Source organism: Oncorhynchus mykiss, chromosome 23, assembly GCF_057628025.1.
Source record: "Oncorhynchus mykiss isolate SJ-2025 chromosome 23, ASM5762802v1, whole genome shotgun sequence".
Classification (NCBI taxonomy): Eukaryota; Metazoa; Chordata; class Actinopteri; order Salmoniformes; family Salmonidae; genus Oncorhynchus; species Oncorhynchus mykiss.
In genome coordinates, this window is record NC_143044.1 from 911,177 (window position 1) to 923,921 (window position 12,745).

At 46.1% G+C, this 12,745-nt stretch overlaps 1 protein-coding gene across 1 annotated transcript in view; it reads right to left on the reverse strand.

The window, feature by feature from the left end:
* Nucleotides 1-599: 599 nt before the first annotated feature.
* LOC110502259 (uncharacterized) overlaps nt 600-12,745 on the reverse strand; it is a 30,728-nt gene continuing 18,582 nt past the window's right edge. The window contains exons 4-6 of the mRNA XM_021580158.3: nt 8,596-8,720; nt 4,030-8,305; nt 600-3,869 (exon numbers count right to left, since the gene is read on the reverse strand). Of these exons, the coding sequence (XP_021435833.2) occupies nt 3,858-3,869; nt 4,030-8,305; nt 8,596-8,720 (4,413 nt within the window). The 3' untranslated portion in view covers nt 600-3,857. The remainder of the gene's footprint in view (nt 3,870-4,029; nt 8,306-8,595; nt 8,721-12,745) is intronic.

Below are 12,745 nucleotides of genomic sequence, written 5' to 3' on the forward strand. Positions count from 1 at the left end.
AGTCCTTTGTATGACACTAATCCAGGTACAAACTTTTTGCGGATTCATTTCTGAAGTAAACACCTAGAGATCTGGTCTTCAGAATGAGGTTTAAAAGCAAAAACATGAGAGCCCCAAACCATGAACGAGCAAAAGACGTTGAACATTGAAGGATGGAAACACTAACTACGTGGCCTCACCCCTCCCCATGAGCAGTTGTTGAGATCTGAGAGAACAGGAATAAGAAGTAGTATGAAACTCCATCTTGCACTGACTGGCTAGATAGAGTTGTGCTCATTCCCCTGCAAATCCTGACAACGATTGTGCATTTAAGCCAACAACTGAATTGAAGTTTGGAGCAGAGACAGAGCAAACCTGAACCACTAATCCTTTCTCCTTTATGAATGAAACATTCCTCAGTCCAAGTGACGAGCAAAAATAGACTACTACTTCTACTTTGACCTACTGTTGTGCAAGAGCCCAATTCTGCGTGTAAACGTGTCCTCCTCTCCCTCAAAAGGTAAAAAGCACATGGTTCTTCCAGTCTTTTTGTGAAACATGAAAACAAATCAAACAGTTTATTTCCCCCCAAAATGAAAAGGACAACACTATCAAGCAAATGGCGTTCATTTACACACTTTATTTAGCTTATTACATCTATACAGAGTACAAAAAAAACATGGACATTTCACATTTACATTAGTATTCAGACCCTTTACTCAGCACTTTGTTGAAGCACCGTTGGCAGCGATTGCAGCCTAGAGTCTTCTTGGGTATGACGCTACAAGCTTGGCACACCTGTATTTGGGGAGTTTCTCCCATTCTTCTCTGCAGATCCTCTCAAGCTCGGGTCAGGTTGGATGGGGAGCGTCGCTGCACAGCTATTTTAAAGTCTCTCCAGAGATGTTTTATCGGGTTCAAGTCCGGGCTCTGGCTGGGCCACTCAAGGACATTCAGAGACTTGTCCCAAAGCCACTCCTGTGTTGTCCTGCCTGTGTGCTTAGGGTCATTGTCCTGTAGGAAGGTGAACAGTCTGAGGTCCGGTCTGAGTTCCTGAGCGCTCTGGAGCAGGTTTTTATCAAGGATCTTTCTGTACATTGCTCCGATCATCATTCCCTTGATCCTGACTAGTGTCCCAGTCCCTGCCTCTGAAAAACATCCCCATAGCATGATGCTGCCATGACCATGCTTCACCGTAGGGATGGTGCCTAGTTTCAGGTTGGCGGGGCGTCCAGCTCTAGGAAGAGTCTTGGTGGTTCCAAACTTCTTCCATTCAAAAATAATGGAGGCCACTGTGTTCTTGGCCTTCAATGCTGCAGAAATGTTTTGGTACCCTGTGCCTCAACACATTCCTGTCTCGGAGCTCTACGGACAATTCCTTCGATCTCATGGCTTGGTTTTTGCTCTGACTTGCACTGTCAACTGTGGGACCTTATATAGACGGGTGTGTGCCTTTCCAAATCATGTCCAATCAATTGAATTTATCACAGATGACTTCAAGCCCGTTTTAGAAACATCTCAAGGATGATCAATGGAAACAGGATGCACCAGAGCTCAATTTCGTCTCTTATAGCAAAGGGTCTGAATACTTATGTAAATGTTTTTTCTGTTTTTTAATTTGAATACATTTGCAAAAATGTCTAAAATCCTGTTTTCGCTTTGTCCTTGTGGGGTACTGTGTGTAGATTGATGAGCAAAAAAAACAAATTTTTATCAATTTTAGAATAAGGCTCTAACATAACAAAATGTGGAAAAGTCAAGGGGTCTGAAAACCTTCCAAATGCACTTCACTCGCTACAGAGTTCCAAACTGCCTCTGGAAGCAATGTCAGCATAAGAACTGTTCGCCGGGAGATTCATGAAATGGGTTTCAATGGCTGAGCAGCCGCACACAAGCCTAAGATCACTATGTGCAAAGCCAAGCGTCAGCTGGAGTGGTGTAAAACTCGCCGCCAATTGGACGCCGGAGCAGTGGAAAAGCATTCTCTGGAGTGATGAGTCACGCTTCACCATGTGGCAGTCAGACAGACACATCTGGGTTTGTCAGATAACAGGAGAACGCTACCTGCCGAATGCATAATGCCAACTGTAAAGTTTGGTGGATGAGACATAACGGTCTGGGGCTGTTTTTCATGGTTCGGGCTAGGCCCCTTAGTTCCAGTGAAGGGAAATCTTAACACTACAGAATACAATTACATTTTAGACGATTCTGTGCTTCCAACTTTGTGCCAACAGTTTGGGGAAGGCTCTTTCCTGTTTCAGCATGACAATGCCTCCTTGCACAAAGCGAAATCCATACAGAAATGGTTTGTTCGAGATTGGTGTGGAAGAACTTGTCTGGCCTGCACAGAGCCCATCAACCCCATCGAACACCTCTGGGATGAATTGGAATGCCGACTGAGAGCCAGGCCTAATCACCTAACATCAGTGCCCGACCTCACCATTGCTCTTGTGGCTGAATAGAAGCAAGTCCCCACAGCATTGTTCCAACATCTAATGGAAAGCCTTCCCAGAAGAGTGGAGGCTGTTATAGCAGTAAAGGGGGGGACCAACTCCATACTATTTCCCATGATTTTGGAATGAGGTTTTCGACGAGCAGGTGTCCACATACTTTTGAAAGTCCAAACTGGAGATCGCAATGTCCCATGGCATTAAAATTTTTGTGCAAATACACATGATTATTCATGCATACACAGGTAACTGCCAAAAAATAAAATAAATAAATCAAAGAAACACCATGAACAGCTTCAATGCACCTTGGCATAGATTTGGCGAGTGTCTGGAACTCTATTGGAGGGATGCAACACCATTCTTCCATGAGAAATTCCATAATTTGTGTTTTGTTGATGGTGGTGGAAAACGTTGTCTCAGGCACCACTCCAGAATCTCCCAGAAGTGTTCAATTGGGTTGAGATCTGGTGACTGAGACAAACATGGCATATGGTTTCATCGTTTTAATGCTCATCAAACCATTCAGTAACCACTTGTGCCCTGCGGATGGGAGCAATGTCATCCTATGGGGGTATAACAATAGTATCCAAAAACATGGCCGCCCCAGCATTTTTATACATGACCCAAAGCATGATGTTAATTGCTTAATTAATTTAGGAACCACACCTGTGTGGAATGAAAATGCCTTCAATATTCTTTGTATCCCTCATTTACATATGTGTTTACATTATTTTGGCAGTTACCTGCATTTGGTTTATCTTGCACATTGTCATCCTGATTTGTTACACCTACTAACCTACTGAAATGAAGAAAGTAGTCCATTAACTGCTTGAAAGCTATACTTGCACTGTTTATGATAATTACATGTTCTATGATGATTAATGGTGATTCTAATGTTTGTATTTTGAAATGTCTGTTAGTATATAAAACAGATCCTCAAACAGATAATAATTAAACAACCATGAGAGTAACAGATATTACTTTGCAGTTGACCCATACAGTCAACAATACCTATGTGTCCGATGTGTCTATGAACACAATACTTTTCAAATATATTGCACATTTAGCTGGGTATTTATCTGATGAGATTGCATGTTTCAGTCCCACCTTGTAGATAGCAGTAGTCCATTGTCCACACTGTAGAGTCTCTGTTTACTTATACAGTAGTCCATGTTGGTCAACTTAGTCAACTTAGTCAAGTTTCTGTTCATGTTCCCATAAACCTTAATCATTTACATGCAGATAGTCCATTCGGAGGAACACTCTAATATAGAAACCTGAGAATAATACCTCTCTGCTGGTTAGCTAGTTGTGCCTCTCTGACCTGTGATTTTAGACTTTTGGGGAATGGACATAGTTAAAGGACAAGTTTTAGAGGAGAATTAGCGATGGTCTTTCTCCATACTCAATCATCCTTCCGATCCCTGGTTAAGGCGGCATCTATCAAAATACAGAATAATAAACAGAAAACATGAGCTCACATGAAGGAAAGCAGGTGTGAGTGAAAACACAATACAGTGGGTACCTTGGGTACAATAGGTACCTTAAAATTGTATTTTGTCAATTTCTACTGGCCTATTGATACAGTATGGTACTTTACCTCAAAGCGGCTGTATACTTTCCTCTCCTTCCGCATGCTCTCGATTCTCTGAAGTAGCTTCTCCCGCTCCTGAGAAGTTCTAGTCGGGCCTCTGCTCTGTCCTTGGGCTGATTCTTCCTCCTTACCACTAACACTCCGGTCAGCCTCATCCTGTTTGGCATCATCAGTGACAGCAGATTCTATAGTGAATTCTGTCCGGCTCTGGCTGTTAGCAGAAATCTGCCCTAAAAGGAGCTTTGTGTCATCTCTTAGGTTGCTGCTTGAGAGTACATTGGCAGTAGATGAATGGTAGTGGGACTGGCTTACTTTAGCTTGCTTCACTGGGGGTGATATGGGATTAGTTTGATCTGTAGGGCTCTCTGGTTTCATAGTGCTATCATTCTCTTTGGTTTCATCAGGACTCTGAGGTCCATGGGAGGCAGATTCTCCAGGAGCAGTTTTGCTCATTATCTCAGCATCACCTGCTTTCTTGTCACCTTTAGCGGCAGGAGAACTTCCAGCTTTTTTCTCCTTGATAAGGTTACTTAGTTTGCCCTTCTTACTGTTATCCACAATGACGGATGGATCTGGGACAGTGTCATGAGAAGCAGTGGAATGAGTTGGGTTTGAGTTACTTGATGGGTTGGATTCTACAAGGACTTGGTTGAATGGTGAGGTAGACTCAGTTGGGGTATGATTAGGAGAGGAACAATATTCTGTTGGGGTGAGGTTTGGAGAAGTGATAGATTTTGTTTGGCCAGACATTGGGAACAAAACTGATCCACCTGACGCAGACATAGGGGAGGAATGTGATTTTGTTTGGGTAGGGTTAGAAGATGCACTTGAATCTGTTGGGGTGTGGTCAGGAGATGCACCTGGTTCTGTTGGGGTGTTGTTAGGAAGAGGGTTGGGTTCTCTTGTTGTTGGATTGGAAGAAGAACTAGATTGTGTTGGTGTTAGGATGGGAGATTTGTTGGCTTGTTCCGTGAAATGCTTTGGCGATGGAAGTGAGGAGTTGGGAGAGTCATTAAACTCTGCTGTGGTGGGCTTTGGATCAGAGATGGATGCTGTTTTGGAGGGTTTGGGGGATAAAACAAACTCATCTTGGCCAGGACTAGGAGAGGAGTAGGATTTTATTGGGTTGGTCTTTGGAGGGGGTGACTTTAACTCAGTTGTGGCAATTGTAAACAATGACTCCTTTGTGGAGGGAGTGGGAGAGATGTTAGAGTCTATTGGTGTTGATGAAGTGGACCCAACTAAGGTGGATGTAGGTAAGGAACTGGATTTTGTTTGGGTAGAGCTTAGCCGGAGGCTAAGTTTTGTTGCAGGGGCAGGGATTGAGGACGAGCAAGATTGCATTGGGGTAGGGCTAAGAGATTCCTTGGAATCAGTTTTGTCAGGCTTGGGAGACACAACTGGCTCAACTGGACCAGGAATAATGGGGGGACTTGATTGCAATGGGATGGTATGAGCAGAGGTGCTGGATTTTGATGGAATGGGATGAGAAGAGACACTTGATTCGGATTGGGTGGGGCTCAGAGGTTTGTTGGACTGCTTTGATGAACTGGACTCATTAAGGGTGGGGGTAAGGGCTGAGCTCAAATCTTTTGCAGCATGTTTAAATGAAGTGAGATTAGCTAAACTGAAACTCGTTGATGTTGGAGATAACAACGAGCTAACTTCTGTTAGGGTGAGTGGAAGAGATGGGCTCAGATCCTTTGAAGCAGGATTTGAAGAATTTGGTTCCTTTGGTGATAGTTTATATGAACTAAACTCCTTTGGGGCGATGTTAAAGATACGCTCTTTTGAGGTGTGCTCAAGAAATGCACTTGTATCTCTTGTGTTAACTTCAGACACACTTTGGTTCTGACTGTTCTTCAGCTCAATCTTCTCAGCATCCATAGAGACTCTAAGTAGCCCATCGTCACAAGATAATCTACGAATTAGGAATGTTTTGGAGTCACTTTTGGGAAGATTAAGTTCTTCCTGTTCTTCATTTTTAGAAGCCTTGTCTTTGACATCAAGATGTAATGAGCCATGTGTTGCCATGGATGTTTTATTCCCCTGTGAGACAGGTGAGGTCTCCAGTGTTTCTGAAGAGGTCTGTGTTGATGTAGCTGCCTTTTTGTTGGAAGTATCTGCTGGATTAGGTGGGGTCTCTGTTGATGTTGCTGTCTTGTTTGTTGAAGTATCTGCTGGATTAGGTGGGGTCTCTGTTGATGTTGCTGTCTTGTTTGTTGAAGTATCTGCTGGATTAGGTGGGGTCTCTGTTGATGTTGCTGTCTTTTTGTTTGATGTATCTTCTGGGTTAAGAGGTCCCTCTGTTGATGTAGATGGCTTTTTGGTGGAAGTATCTGCTGGATTTAGTGGAGCCACTGGAAGAGTAGGTTCTACACTTGTGACTTCGTCCTTTGTTTTCAAGTCAAATGGAGTCACTGGATTTAGAGGAGCTTTTTCAGCGCTGCTCTCAGACTCTGAAGCCTTTGCAGCTTTTCGTTTGGCAGCCAACTCTTTAAAAAACTTGAACCTACTGTCTGGATCATTCATATCTATATATAATGTATTGCTCAATGAAGATGGCAGGTGTGCTGTTTGTATGGTTTTGGGTTGCTCAATTTGAGCAGATTTGGATGGATGTGCACATTGTACCATTTTGCTTTCTTCTTCATGGTCAGGTTTAGGTTGTTCCTTTGAAGAAGCCATGTTGGTGCCCAAAGGAGGATTATTTTGCAATTCCTTATCACCGGCATCAGTAGTGATGTCCTCAAATTTCAAAGACTCTATGGTTGAATTATCAACTGTTGCTGGCTTATTACATCTCCATTCAAAAGGTTCTCTTGTTATGGATCTTCGTTTTCCCAAAATCTGAGCAGTCAAGGAAAATCTAGATTGGTCATCTTCCTCGTTGGCAGTTTCCTCACAATGTTGGCCTGAGGTAAGGTTCAGTTCTTGAGAGATATGCTGTTCTAGTTGTGAGCTGAAGATTAGTGAGGATCTTAGCCTTGAGGTCCTTTGGATAGCAGGGTTGAACCTCCTACGGAATGACTCTTCTCTTTTGGGCTCTTTTACATCCATATCCTCTGATTTGTCGCCTTCATCTGTTGCCATGCTAACAATAATATCTGGTGTTCTTGAATGTTCTGGGCGTGTGGTCTTTAACCTGAGCCCTGCAATCTTGGGTAACTCTTTGGCATTAAACTTGGGATCTGATACCAGTGGAGCAAATATTATTCCTTGTGAGGGATTAAGGGGCTCTTCAAAGGGATCATTTCCAAAAGGCTGTGAAATGTCTTCTTCCCCGGCATCATCATATGCACTGAGGTATGAGCTGATCCTCCAATCTCGCATCCCCTGCTTTGCACTGGGATCCTGTGTTTTACGGTCCGAACCAGACCCAACAAAAAACTGCTTCTGTTCAGACAGGTTTTGTTGTGTTGGGGAGGTCTGACAGGCATAAGGATGGCCCACACTCAGTCTTTTTGCATTTGAATGACAAAAGGGACCCTCTCCTGGATGTGATAATTTATCTGAGCCATGTCCCATCTCCATAGCAAGTTTTGATGATGATAAATAATTCACTACAGGGTCATAGTTGTCTGGTGGCTCTATCTCTATTCCATGTGAGTACCCAGACTCAGAATACTGATCCATCGGAGGGTACCCTTGGTCCCTGAATTGATCGTAGCTACCATAACCAGGCTCTGGCCCCGTTCTCTGGTAGTGATGCTGTTCCCTATGTATCTTCCTGCTTTGGGTTGCCATACCCTCCTCAAAGTTGTGCATGGCTTGGTGCTGCATGAATTGAGAGGAGGAGTGTCTGGCATAAGTGCCCTCTGCATAACTGTGCCTTTTAGAGCCAGCAAAATCCATTGTGTTCGACTGTATCATAGGGTGACCTTGGTCCATAAAATACTGCTGCTCTATTCTAAATTGCTGTGAGGAGTACTTGTTTCTGCGCATATCTAGTGGACCCTGATCTAGTGACCTGTGGATGTGCTCGTGCCTTCCAGGGGGCATTCTTTTCTGATCATCAAAGGAATGTCTAGCCCATTCTTTAGGACGAGAGCTCTCTATGGGCAGGAACTTTCTGGGATCTCTGAACAATGGTGTCCTATCAGTGCTGTATTGGCTGTCAGATAAACTGCTGTAGTCTGGCACTGGAACAAGGACATTTTCAGGTACCAAAGGTTGGGACTGTGCAAACAGGATTCGGAACTCCTCATCAAAAGTAGTCACAAGCTGTCCAAGAAAGAGGTGAGCCATGCAACGGTGAATCTTCTCAAAAGACCACATGAAGCTGTGGGCAGAGAGATTCATGGAATTTCATTAAACAGCACAATGCAGCAAAATATACATATTAAAATGGAATAAGGAACTCTTAACTCCATTACTATGCAAATGCAAAGCAATTTCTAAATTACAATGGAACAATAATGTTATGTATTTGTTACTACACAGGTGTAAGAGAAACTTAATGTACAGTTTCTTAAATACACATTACTAATGCCCAGTCTGCTTGAGAAATCATGCAACATTTGTACAATTTTAAAACACTTTGTACCACATTCTTCATTTTGGAACCCTCACCTATAGTTTCCACTCAGGACAGCCCTGCAGTCGGTCAGCAAGAAGCGATCCAGCATTTGACCCTTGAAGGACTTTCCAGAGCGACAGCGATAGGTGATGCCTGACACAGTTCTGACACGCATGAACTGCAAGATAAAAACATGGTGTTCTCATTAGATGTTCTCCAAAAAGTACTGAATTAGTTCCATATGAATAATGATTGAAATTGAGTAGTTGTTGTTCATTAAATGGGAACAAATGAGGAAAGAGGTAGTGGGTCTTCATGTTCAAGGTTGAGAGGAAGAGCTATTCATATCCCAAGCCTACAGGTTTCCTTTATTGGTCTTCACAGATCCACAAGTACCCGAATACCGAATACCGAAGACACAATCTGGGACCCGAGCAGGCCCGGATCCAGAGTTATAAATAATGTCATGGGTCTGTGTCGGATCTGATATGATTGCCACGGGTCTCAGATATGTGCAATTTTAACGGACTTGTCTGGAAGAGCCCGCACAGATCCGAATGTGACAGCTACAGTTGAGAGAGAGATATTTTTTTTATCACTCATACTGCTGCTCTTGCTTTTCAAGAGAGTGGAACGTGGCGCATAGCGCTTGTTGTTGGTCAATCATTAGTCATCAAAGCGGCAATATACTACAGTCGTAGAGCCTACATGTTTCGCAAAAGTTAGGAGATATCTAATCAATGGAAGATGGAATTAAAGTTATTGAATTAAAAGTTAAAGAAGAATAGGCTACAATGACCAAGAGCTAACAGGTAGGCTGCTAATTAATATTCTGAATGGAGTTGTTGTTATTTGTAACTGTAGGATGAGAAAGCACATGCACTGTAGGCTCAATTAGCCTAGCTAGCTAACGTTAGCTAGCGTCTCCCGGTTTGATGCATTCAAGACAGGTACTACGTAATCATATTTGAGGATAAATAACCCAGCTATTGAAGCTATTTGTAACGGTTTTCTTTAGGTGAAGGAGAGTCGGACCAAAATGCAGCGTTGTGATGATTCATGTTTGTTTAATAAAGGAAAAAACTATACATGAATAAACTACAAAATAATGAAATGTGAAAACCTAAACAGTCCTATCTGGTGCAAACACAGAGACAGGAACAATCACCCACACACACACAGTGAAACCCAGGCTACCTAAATATGGTTCCCAATCAGAGACAATGACTAACACCTGCCTCTGATTGAGAACCATATCAGGCCACACATAGAAATATACAAACCAGACACAAAACATAGAATGCCCACCCAGCTCACGTCCTGACCAACACTAAAACAAGGAAAACACACACGAACGATGGTCAGAACGTGACAGTACCCCCCCTCCAAGGTGCGGATTCCGAACGCACAACGTAAACCTATAGGGGAGGGTGTGGGTGGGCATCTGTCCGCGGTGGCGGCTCTGGCGCTGGACGTGGACCCCACTCCATAAATGTCTTAGTCCACCTCCTTAGCGTCCCTAGATAGGCGACCCTCGCCGCCGACCTTGGCCTAGTAGTCCTCACCAAGGGCCCCACTGGACTGAGGGGCAGCTTGGGACTGAGGGGTAGCTCGGGACTGAGGGGTAGCTCGGGACTGAGGGGTAGCTCGGGACTGAGGGGTAGCTCGGGACTGAGGGGTAGCTCGGGACTGAGGGGTAGCTCGGGACTGAGGGGTAGCTCGGGACTGAGGGGTAGCTCAGCACTGAGAGGAAGCTCAGGCCGGTAGTAGGCTCTGGCAGATCCTGGCTGGCAGGTGGTTCTGGCAGATCCTGGCTGACTGGCGGTTCCGGCAGATCCTGGCTAACTGGCGGATCCAGGCTGAATAGCGGATCCTGGCTGAATGGCGGATCCTGGCTGAATAGCGGATCTGGAAGATCCTGGCTGACTGGCAGCTTTGGCTGCTCCATGCTGACTGGCTGCTCCATGCTGACTGGCGACTTTGGCTGCTCCATGCTGACTGGCGGCTCTGGCTGCTCCATGCTGACTGGCGGCTCTGGCTGCTCCATGCTGACTGGCGGCTCTGGCTGCTCCATGCTGACTGGCGGCACTGGCTGCTCCATGCTGACTGGCGGCTCTGGCTGCTCCATGCTGACTGGCGGCTCTGGCTGCTCCATGCTGACTGGCGGCTCTGGCTGCTCCATGCTGACTGGCGGCTCTGGCTGCTCCATGCTGACAGGCGGCTCTGGCTGCTCCATGCTGACAGGCGGCTCTGGCTGCTCCATACGGACTGGCAGCTCTGGTGCGGGGAGCTGCCACCGGAGGGCTGGTGCGTGGAGGTGGTACTGGATAGACCGGACCGTGCAGGCGCACTGGAGCTCTTAAGCACTGAGCCTGCCCAACCTTACCTGGTTGAATGCTCTCGGTCGCCCGGCCAGTGCGGCGAGGTGGAATAGCCCGCACTGGGCTATGCAGGCGAACCGGAGACACCGAGCGCAAGGCTGGTGCCATGTAAGCCGGCCCAAGGAGACGCACTGGAGACCAGATGCGTAGAGCCGGCTTCATGGCACTTGGCTCGATGCTCACTCTAGCCCGGCTGATACGCGGAGCTGGAATGTACCGCACCGGGCTATGCACCCGCACTGGAGACACCATGCGCACCACAGCATAACATGGTGCCTGCCTGCCCGGTCTCTCTAGCCCCCCAGTAAGCACAGGGAGTTTGCGCAGGTCTCCTACCTGGCGTAGCCATACTCCCTGTGAGCCCCCCCAAATAAATGTTTGGGGCTGACTCTCAGGCTTCCATCCGCGTCGCCTTGCTGCCTCCTCATGCCAGCGCCTCTCTGCTTTCGCCACCTCCAGTTCTTCTTTGGGGCGGCGATATTCTCCAGGCTGTGCCCAGGGTCCTTTACCGTCCAATTCGTCCTCCATGTCCATTCCTCTCGCTGCTCCTGCTGCCGTTTCTCCTGCTGCACCTTGGGGCGGCGACACTCCCCTGGCTTTGCCCAGGGTCCTCTCCCGTCGAGGATTTCTTCCCAAGTCCAGAAGTCCTTATCGCGCTTCTCCTGCTGCTGCCCGTTACCACGCCGCTTGGTCCTGTTGTGGTGGGTGATTCTGTAACGGTTTTCTTTAGGTGAAGGAGAGTCGGACCAAAATGCAGCGTTGTGATGATTCATGTTTGTTTAATAAAGGAAAAAACTATAGATGAATAAACTACAAAATAATGAAAATAGCTCCCAGATTGCAGTACCTATGGCTTCCACTAGATGTCAACAGTCTTTATACAAGGTTTCAGGCTTCTTTCTTAGTAGTAGTTGTAGTTTATCCAAGGTGACCCTCATTAGGAAAGTAGGAAAGCATTACCAAGAATATAAGCTTTTGAATGATGTAAGACACTTGTATTTCCATGATTGTTTAATATTACGATTTTTTTTATTTATTTGGCGCTCTGCAATTTCACCGGATGTGGTCGAATTGGATCCTGCTAGCGACATCCGATCCCTAAGAGGTTTAGGGATCGCTGCTTTACTGCTGATCGGACCGGGTCTGGACGGAACGGGTCTTCAGTGGGTCATATGATTGAGTGTAGTCTGGCCCAGGAGTGTGAAGGTGAACGGAAAGGCTCTGGAGCAACGAACCGGTTTCCCTCTCTCCACTGGGATTCTCTGCCTCTAACCCTATTACAGGGGCTGAGTAACTGGCTTACTGGTGCTCTTCCATGCCGTCCCTGGGAGGGGTGCGCCACTTGAGTGGGTTGAGTCACTGACGTGATCTTCCTGTCTGGGTTGGCGCCCCCCCCTTGGTTGTGCCGTGGCGGAGATCTTTGTGGGCCTTGCCTCAGGATGGTAAGTTGGTGGTTGAAGATATCCCTATAGTGGTGTGGAGGCTGTGCTTTGGCAAAGTGGGTGGGGTTATATCCTTCCTGTTTGGCCCTGTCCGGGGGTATCATCGGATGGGGCCACAGTGTCTCCTGACCCCTCCTGTCACAGCCTCCAGTATTTATGCTGCAGTAGTTTATGTGTCGGGGGGCTAGGGTCAGTTTGTTATATCTGGAGTACTTCTGTCTTATCCGGTGTCCTGTGTGAATTTAAGTATGCTCTCTCTAATTCTCTCTTTCTCTTTCTCTCTCGGAGGACCTGAGCCCCAGGACCATGCCTCAGGACTACCTGGCATGATGACTCCTTGCAGTCCCCAGTCCACCTGGCCGTGCTGCTGCTCCAGTTTC